The 9279-nt window shown below is 27.1% G+C and overlaps 1 protein-coding gene across 1 annotated transcript; it reads left to right on the top strand.

Moving 5' to 3' along the window:
- Positions 1 to 233: 233 nt before the first annotated feature.
- Positions 234 to 2373, top strand: LOC145138596 (putative (S)-N-methylcoclaurine 3'-hydroxylase isozyme 2). The gene is made up of 2 exons (XM_079072651.1): positions 234 to 1394; positions 1498 to 2373. The coding sequence occupies exons 1-2, from the start codon at positions 507 to 509 to the stop codon at positions 2116 to 2118; spliced, it is 1509 nt and encodes a 502-aa protein (XP_078928777.1). The 5' UTR covers positions 234 to 506; the 3' UTR covers positions 2119 to 2373.
- The last annotated feature ends 6906 nt before the right edge of the window (positions 2374 to 9279 follow it).

Genomic DNA, 9279 nt, shown 5'->3' with positions numbered 1-9279 from the left:
ATCATTTAATTGTCGTCAGACAAACAAAAGAAAAAGATGAAATAATTGATTGCTGCGTTGTCCTCCATTACTTACATTAGTCTTACATGTTTTAATCGTCGTCTTTTTAAAAGAAAAAATGTTTTTGGTAGTAGCACCCATATTTTTTTAATAATAAAGTAGCTGGTTGTTATTGTAGAATAGTTTAAATTGAACTAAAGTTCTGAACGGTATGAAGTGGAGGTAGAGTGTTAATTTCTATACAAAACTATTAACAATTATATATTTTATAGATTGATATAAATACATGAACATGTCACAAGAATAATAATTATCTGAGAAATATTTCTGATCAACCATTTTCAAGCTTCTTCTTGTTAAACACTCTTGCAATCCAAACAATTTAAGTCAATGCCTCTTCTTGTAACCATCGGAAAAAAGAAAGAAAAGTCCCCAATCTCTTCTTCAAGGAATCTTTGCATCCTATCTGTTTCTGTCTTTTAAGCATTAACGAAAGAAAGAACACCATGAATCTGGGAAGACTTTCAGCGGGAGAGATGATCATGTTCTTGATTCCTTCGCCACTCCTTTTCTACTTCTTCTTTCGTATGATTAAATCTTCTAAAGAGAAACCACTTCCACCAGGTCCATATCCATGGCCAATCGTAGGCAACCTTTTCCAAATGAGAAAGAATGCACATATTCGTCTTGCGGAGATGGCTCAAGTGCATGGACCACTCATGTCACTACGTCTAGGTCAACAAATTGTCATTGTCGGGTCGTCATCTGCTGCAGCTTCTGAGATTCTCAAGACCCATGATCATGTGCTTTCGGGTCGACATGTATCTGTATTGCTTCGAGATAAGGAATCAACTGTTCACAATATGAATCTTGCCTTCACCTCAGAAACCGGTGATTGTTGGAGAAAAATCCGAAATCTCTATACATCACAGATTTTTTCAAGCAAAGCTCTCGAATCTCGAGCGAACATGAGACTAGAAAAAGTTATGGACATGGTGAAGTACATAGCTTCAAAAAGTGGTGAGAATATAAGTATAAAGGATGTCATGCTTGTAACAGCCACTAACATCATGGGCAATATATCATTATCCATGGATCTCGTAGACTTCGAAGGCAATGGTATTGGTGCAAGGATTAACGACTCTTTAAGAAGATTTTCTTCGTTGGGTGCACAACCACAGTTAGCCGACTTGTATCCAATATTTGGTCGATGGGATATACAAAGCTGGAAGAAGAAGTTCATGCAGATTGTAGAACAAGAACTTGGAACTATTTGGGAGGATATACTCGAGAGGAAAAAAAATGGAAGGAATATCTCCACAGATAAAAAGGATTTCACTGATATTTTGATTGAAAAAGGTTGTACACACCAACAAGTTAATGCTTTGATGCAGGTTAAAGTCCTCTCCCCTCTCTCTCTTCTCTCATATATATTAATATTCTTGAAGTAAAACATAATTAATTAGTCATTATTTAACTCGTTGATTTCCTTCTCAGGAGCTATTTTCGGCTGGCACCGACTCTATGGGTTCAACCACCGAGTGGTTTGTTGCAGAGCTTCTCAGAAATCAAGAAGTAATGCAAAAGGCTAGGGATGAAGTTCTGAAAACGATTGATGGGAATGTAGTCAAAGAGTCAGATTTGGTTTGTCTTCCCTTTCTTGAAGCATGCTTAAAGGAAACCCTAAGATTGCATCCTCCAGGACCACTTCTTCTGCCTCATAGAGCTACACAAACATGTGAGGTGATGGGATACACGATTCCAAAAGATAGTCTAATACTGGTTAACATGTGGGCCATCGGTCGTGATCCAAGCATCTGGGATGACCCTTTAAGCTTCAAACCCGAAAGATTTATGGGATCTAAGTTGAGTTACAAACGTAAAGACTTTGAATATCTGCCGTTTGGTGCCGGGAGAAGAATGTGTCCTGGTGAAGCACTGGCTTCCAAGACAATACTTCTAGTCGTTGCTTCTTTGATTCTATACTTTGACTGGTTCCTTGTCGACAACATGAATCCCAAAGATATTAACATGGAGGAGGTTTTGGATGTAGCAATGCACAAAAAAGAACCGCTGCATGTAACTCTCAAGCTCCGAGAGCAGTTCAAGACTTGTTGAGATCATGAAACGGGTTCAAAACTAATTACTCTGTCTAAACTTTATTTTATATCTTTGAGTATATGATGGGAAAGATAGTTATGGTCTTATGGATTATCATCACATCCTTATCTTTAGAGTAAACATATATATGAGGACTTGTTTGTACCTCTATGGTAATATCAAATAATTAAGATACGGTGAAGTTACAATATTAAAGGGTTTGCATGTGTATAGGAATTATCTTAAGAAAATTATTATGTTAGAATTTTTAAATTTGGAAACTTAAGAATGTATTTTATTCTTGTATTTTATTTAAGAGAAATTAAATATCCTCCTACTTTTGTTCCTAGAAATCTTCTTAACCAATTAAATAATGACATGTATCATATTTGTATATTAAAATTTCATTAAATGTTACACATGTCACTATTTAATTGGTTAGAAGGATTTTTAGGAACAAAAAATAAAAGGATATTTAATTTCTCTTTATTTCTATTAAAACTTAAAAGCTGGTATCTATATTTACTTTTAAAAGCACGTGTCGGGCTTCGAGTTGCAACTTTAATTACCTGGGTGGGGTCGGCATTCCAATCAAAGTAGATATTAGACAAAATTACAAAAATGGTCCCTGTGGTTTGCCAAAAGTCACAAGCTAATTTTTTTTATGCAAATGGTCATTGTGGTTTGCAAAATTTGCAAAGTTGGCCCTTTTTACTAACGCCGTTAGTAAAACGCCGTTAGGGACTGAATCTGTAAGGGTATTTTCGTCTTTTCAAGTATAAATATACTGAATTCGTGACATTTGATAAACCATATGGACCATTTTTGAAATTTCTTTGAAAAAGAAAATTAAATTGTTTGGGGAGGGATCCTTCTATTTTGCCCAACAACTTAACCACTTGAGTTAAAGGCTCACTTGGTTTTCAACTTTTAAAACTCATTTATATAATAATAAACCGATAAAACATAAACAATAAATAAATTAAAAAAACATTTTTTTACATAATTTTTTTAATAAAACAAAATGTATTTAGCGTATTATAAAAAATACGTTTAGAAAAAGTATTTTTTTAATGTATTTATTTTACATAAAATGTTTTTTTAATAAAACATAAACAATAAGTAAATTACAAAAAACATTGTTTTACATAATTTTTTTAAAATAAAATAAAACGTGTTTTCCGTATTATAAAAAAAATAAGTAAATTACAAAAAACATTTTAAATAAAACAAAACGTATTTTTTTTCTAAAACTCATATATACAATAATAAAATCGATAAAACATAAACAATAAATAAAACGTATTTTTATGTATTTATTTTACGTAAAATATGTCGTTTTATGTATTTCTAAAAATCGTCTTTCGGTTATATGTATTTAAAAACACTTATAAAACCTATTCGGTTATGTCTTATTTAAAATACGTATTTCAACTTAACCGCTAGTTCTAAATCGTATGGTTAAAATGACGATGAAAAGAATATATATATATATATATATATATATATATATATATATATATATATATATATATATATATATATATATATATATATTAAAATAACAATAATTAACACTACTTGTGACATATAAAAATATTAATTGTTTAAATACATATAACAAAATTGTTGTTAAGTTTTTTTTAACCGAAAAACGGTTTTTAGAAAACAGATTGGGCCAAAAAAACAAATTCGGCCGATTTTGTCTTTCATTACAACGTAATAACATTTTATACGAAAACGTATTTTTTAAAGACATAAAAAAAACATTTTATGTAAAATAAATACATAAAAATAAATATGTAAAAAGATATTTTATTAAAAAAAAATATTTTATGTAAAATAATTACATCAAAATAAATATTTTTTCTAAACGTATTTTTTATAATACGCTAAAATATATTTTGTTATATTAAAAAAATTTATGTAAAAAAATGTTTTTTTTAAAATTTATTTATTGTTTATTTTTTATCTATTTTATTATTATATAAATGAGTTTTAGAAGTTAAAACCCAAGTGAACCTTTAGTTCAAGTGGTTATGTTGTTGTCAATTTAATTGTTTTTTTCAAAGAAATTTCAAAAATGGTCCCTATGGTTTATCAAATATCACGAATTCAGTCTCTTTATACTTGAAAAGACGAAAATACCCTTACAGATTCAGTCCCTAACGGCGTTTTACTAACGGCGTTAGTAAAAAGGGCCAACTTTGCAAGTTTTGCAAACTACAAGGACCATTTGAATAAAAAAAAATTAGCAGAGACTGACTTTGTGACATTTGGCAAACCACAGGGACCATTTTTGTAATTTTGTCTAGATATTATTATTATTATTAATATTTTTTTATTTTCACCAAGTATGTGCATTTCAGCATTTGTAATGGATTGGATAATATTGCAGGCAAGGTAATTCTGGAAGCTACTATTTTGACCGCGGTGGTAGAGATTAGTTTGAGTCTGTTCAATTTTTGGGCTGCAAAGAGAGTTTACGACTTCAACTTTTTGGTTATTTTAACCACGGTGGTGGTGCGTGTTGTTTAATTTGTTAAATTTCTTGGACACTCAACTGGGGTGGTTTGAAGTTATTGGTGGTTGTGTTTTGTTAATTTTTTTGGTCACTTGTTGCCACAATCATATATACAAGATACCTGTTTTGTTTTGCGTCAAATTTTTATCACTACTAAATGTTTACTTAAATTGTTTTGTATATAATAGAACCATATATATCCGATACATTTCAATTTTGGTATTAATATGAACCATGCAATTTATTTGTTATAAATTAATGTTATATATATATATATATATATATATATATATATATATATATATATATATATATATATATATATATATATAAATTTTGGTATTAATATGAACCATGCAATTTATTTGTTATATATATATATATATATATATATATATATATATATATATATATATATTACGAAAAACGGTAATAAAGTCTTTATATATTGGCTTTATAATCGATTTAGTCATTATATCTTTTTTATTTATTTAATTAAGTTTTCAAAACCGATAATCGTATTCAATTTAACCATTTTACCCGGTCAACAGGTCATCCAACTTTCAAAAATTATATTTTTAGCCTAGATTTTAGAATTTATTACAAATTTGGTCCAAAATTTACACTTTTGGCCCAGATTATACATTTTATATTAAATTTGGTCTAAAATTTACCCTTTTAGCCCAAATTTGAGAGTTTTGTTATGAATTCATCATAAATTTAGGTTTTTTACAACTTTTTTTTTCTCAAAATTTTGTTACGAATATGTTTTTCTTTATAAAATCGTATTTATACAAAAAAAAACATAGTTTCATATAAAAAATCTTATATTTTCTATATAAAAACTTTTTAATTTTTTTTTTGTATACGAAATATCTATTTATAAAAATAGGTATTTATTAAGTACATAAATATATATAAATCCGTTTTTATAAAAAAAATCTATACAAATATGTATTTTACAAAAAAAAAATGTATACAAACACCTATTTTATTATAAATACATTTGTATACAAACACATATTTGTAAAAAAAATATAAACAGACACCTATTTTCATAGTAAACATATATATATATATATATATATATATATGTGTGTGTGTGTGTGTATGCAAATAGGTGTGTATCTATATTTTTTTTATAAAGTCATGTTTGTATACATTTAATATATATGTGTATTTGAATACAAATGCATTTATTATAAAATAAATGTTTATAAAAAATGTATGTATGTAAATATGTTTTTACAGAAGAAATGTATACAAACATTTATTTGGATGCATCTAAATATGTTTTTACAAAAGAAATATATAGGTTTACTACGAAATAGGTGTTTGTATATATATATATATATTTTTTGTAAATATGTGTTTTGCATACACATGTCTTTACAAAAGAATTTGTTTTGTGCTTAGGAATATGAATTTGAATACATTTTTTTTTTGTAAAATACATGTTTGTATACATTTTTTTTATAAAAACGGATTTTTATAAATTTATATACTTAATAAATACCTATTTTTATAAATAGATATTTCTTATATAAAAAGGTTTTTTGTTAAAAAGTTTTTATATAAAAATATAAGATTTTTTATGTAAAAATATGTTATTTTATATAAATATGATTTTATAAAGAAAAAACATATTTGAAATAAAATTTTGAGAAAAAATTTGTATATAAAAAAAAACTAAAGTTAGGATGAATTCATAACAAGATTCTAAAATTTGGACAAAAAGTGTAGATTTTAGACTAAATTTGTAATAAAATTTAAAATCTAGGCCAAAAGTGTAAATTTTAGACAAAATTTATAATAAACTTTAAAATCTGGACCAAAAATGTAATTTGTGAAAGTTGGATAACAAGTTGACGGAGTAAAAGGGTTAAATTGAATACAATTACCGGTTTTTAGGACTTAATTGAATAAAAAAAAGATATAAGGACTAAATCGATTATGAGACCAATATGTAAGGACTTTATTGCAGTTTCTCTATATTTTATAACAAAGTTGGTGAGTTTTGGTATTGAGAACATCTCCTTCTACTTTTAACATATTTTATTTTTACTTTTTTATTATATTTTAGTTTTAAATATTTTTCATTTATTTAACTACTTAATTATTTTTATCATAGTTTTTCATTTATGAAATGTTTATGTACTAATTTTTAGTGATAATCTTAATTAAAAATATTCCATATTAAAATGTAATATTTTTAAAGATAACAAATTAAATGAGAAAGTCTTTATAAATATTTTAGATAGATGAGGATCAATAAGTAAAATTCATGAAAAGCTATTGAACAAACTTAACCATTGAAAGACTCATTTGATTAGAAGTCAAAAGTGTTAGAATAATGAGGTAGCAAAATTTTTAAGTGATATGATATGTTTACCATTGGAGATGTTCTTACTACTTTGGTTATTAAATTGGGAAATTCTATATATACCCCTCAATTGTTTTGTTTACCCCAAGTGTTATAATGTTTGTGTATCCCCTCCAATGATATGACAATTTATATGATTCAGGGGGAGGGGAGTACATATAGAACATTCTTAATAATTTTTGTAAGGCTTTGTCCCTCATTTTTGTGGTTTACGAACTTAAGTCTTCTTAACTTCCTATTCCACAATTTTGCTTAAAGTTGGTGGACTTTACTATTTAGTATGCTTTGGTCCTTGAATTTTGTAGCTTTACAACCTAAGTCCACATGCTTTGTAAAATAATATTTTCCACCCCTCAACTTTATAAAATATCATTTTGACCCATTCGGCTTTAAATTTTGTATAATTTTACCTTGACCCCGTCGACTTTCTAAATTTTGCTGTTTAACCCCATCCACTAACACCGACTATTACCACTCCTCGACTTTTTAAAATGTAATTTTGTACCCTCGACTTTGAACTTTTTAAAATGTTACTTTGATCCCTCGCCTTTTTAAACTTATGTTTTTACCCCCTGTAATATATTCAATCTGATTTTCCTTAATATATAAATTTTGTTCTTTAACTTAAAAAAACTATTTTCTTGTGTGTTTATTTTTATCTATGTATCAGTATAAACCGGAGGTGATTAACGTTTCGACGTAAAATTAGAACTTTCGTTCATTAATTTTTAAAACAATTAATAAGTTTTTTATGTACGTGTCCGTATAAAATCATGTTTGTCTACGTTTCGTTGTAATTGTTTTTACGTTTTCGTGCTTATTTTTATGTATTCTTCCTACATATGAGTCGGGGTTACATATAATACATTTTTGATTATTTGAACTTCAATTAACTTAAAAAAATAATCTTAATTACTAATTTTTATGTACGTTTCACATATAATATGTTTTTTATTATTTTTGTTTGGTAAGACTTAAACCACTGGCTCTTCTGGTTGGCCAACTTAAGCCATCTTAACTTTCTATTCAACATTTTTGCATGGCGTGGCTTTGATCCGTGGCTTTTGTGGGGTGTCAAGTCAAGTCTTCCTAAGTTTTATTCAAAATGAAGCAAACTTAGGTGTTGTTTGTTTTTAATCTGCAGATCTTCTTGGCATCTTCTGTCTGTGCCACGCAGACCACACACAGACATCAGTCTTCGCAGACTGTTTGTTTTTTCGAAGACTGCAGACCTAAAAAGGTCTGCGCGTCCTCTTCTTGGCGCGGATGTGGACCATAATCTTCTAACCTCTTCAAACATCTTCTAGCCTAAAAAAACACATATATCTTTTTTTGTTAGTTTTTTTTAAATTTAGATTTATTCCAACTTTATTAATGATAAACACATATATCTTTGTTTTTTTAAACTTATATTTATTCCAATTTTATTAATGATAAACACACACACACACACACATATATATATATATATATATATATATTAACTTATATTTATTCCAACTTTATTAATGATAAACAATTTGTAAAAAAAAAGTTATAATACTTTAAGAAAAATGTTCGATGACACACACATGACCTTTTTAAAAAATCTATAAATAAAGATTTATTATAATATCGGCCGTTGAAGCTGTTTATATAACTATGAAAAAAATCATAATATTGTCTTATATTTTTTGTGTCAAATTTTATAAAACATTAGTTAATGCAGTATTATCAATTTCTTGAGAAAAATATTTATATTACGTTTTTAATTTATTTAATTGAAAAAGTAAAATGAAAATTTTCATTTTAAAATCGAAGTTTATTTTCATCCATTTTATGTATTAAATTATTTGATCCCTAATTACAATGTTTAAGTATAACTTTACGACCAAAATTGTTGTTTTTATCAAATATATACGTTAATTCGTACTATTTTATTTTCACTTTTTATACAATAATACATAAAATTTGATATGGATTTGTTAATTATTTATAATAATGTCATTAAATATTAAAAAACCAATATGAAGTTAAAAAAATCAGTTTATTTAGATTTTAGTTTATTTTAATAGTCTGCATATGTTAAAAAAACAAACAATCTTCTTAATTCAGAATGCAGACGTTTGGTCAACCTCTTCTACTGCAGATGTCTACAGATGTGGTCCGCAGACTGCAGATATTTTGCCCCAGAAAAAAAAAAACAGCACCTTACTTTCTACCAACTTAAGTCCTCCTAACTTTCTACTAATTCTCCCAAATAAGGCAATATGCTTTACACACAATTATACGT

The sequence above is a fragment of the Lactuca virosa genome, chromosome 9 (genome assembly GCF_052849685.1).
Source record: "Lactuca virosa cultivar CGN04683 chromosome 9, Lactuca_virosa_CGN04683_v6, whole genome shotgun sequence".
Lineage (NCBI taxonomy): Eukaryota > Viridiplantae > Streptophyta > Magnoliopsida > Asterales > Asteraceae > Lactuca > Lactuca virosa.
Note: the sequence above shows the minus strand (reverse complement) of the source record. Positions and strands in the feature narration are given on the sequence as shown.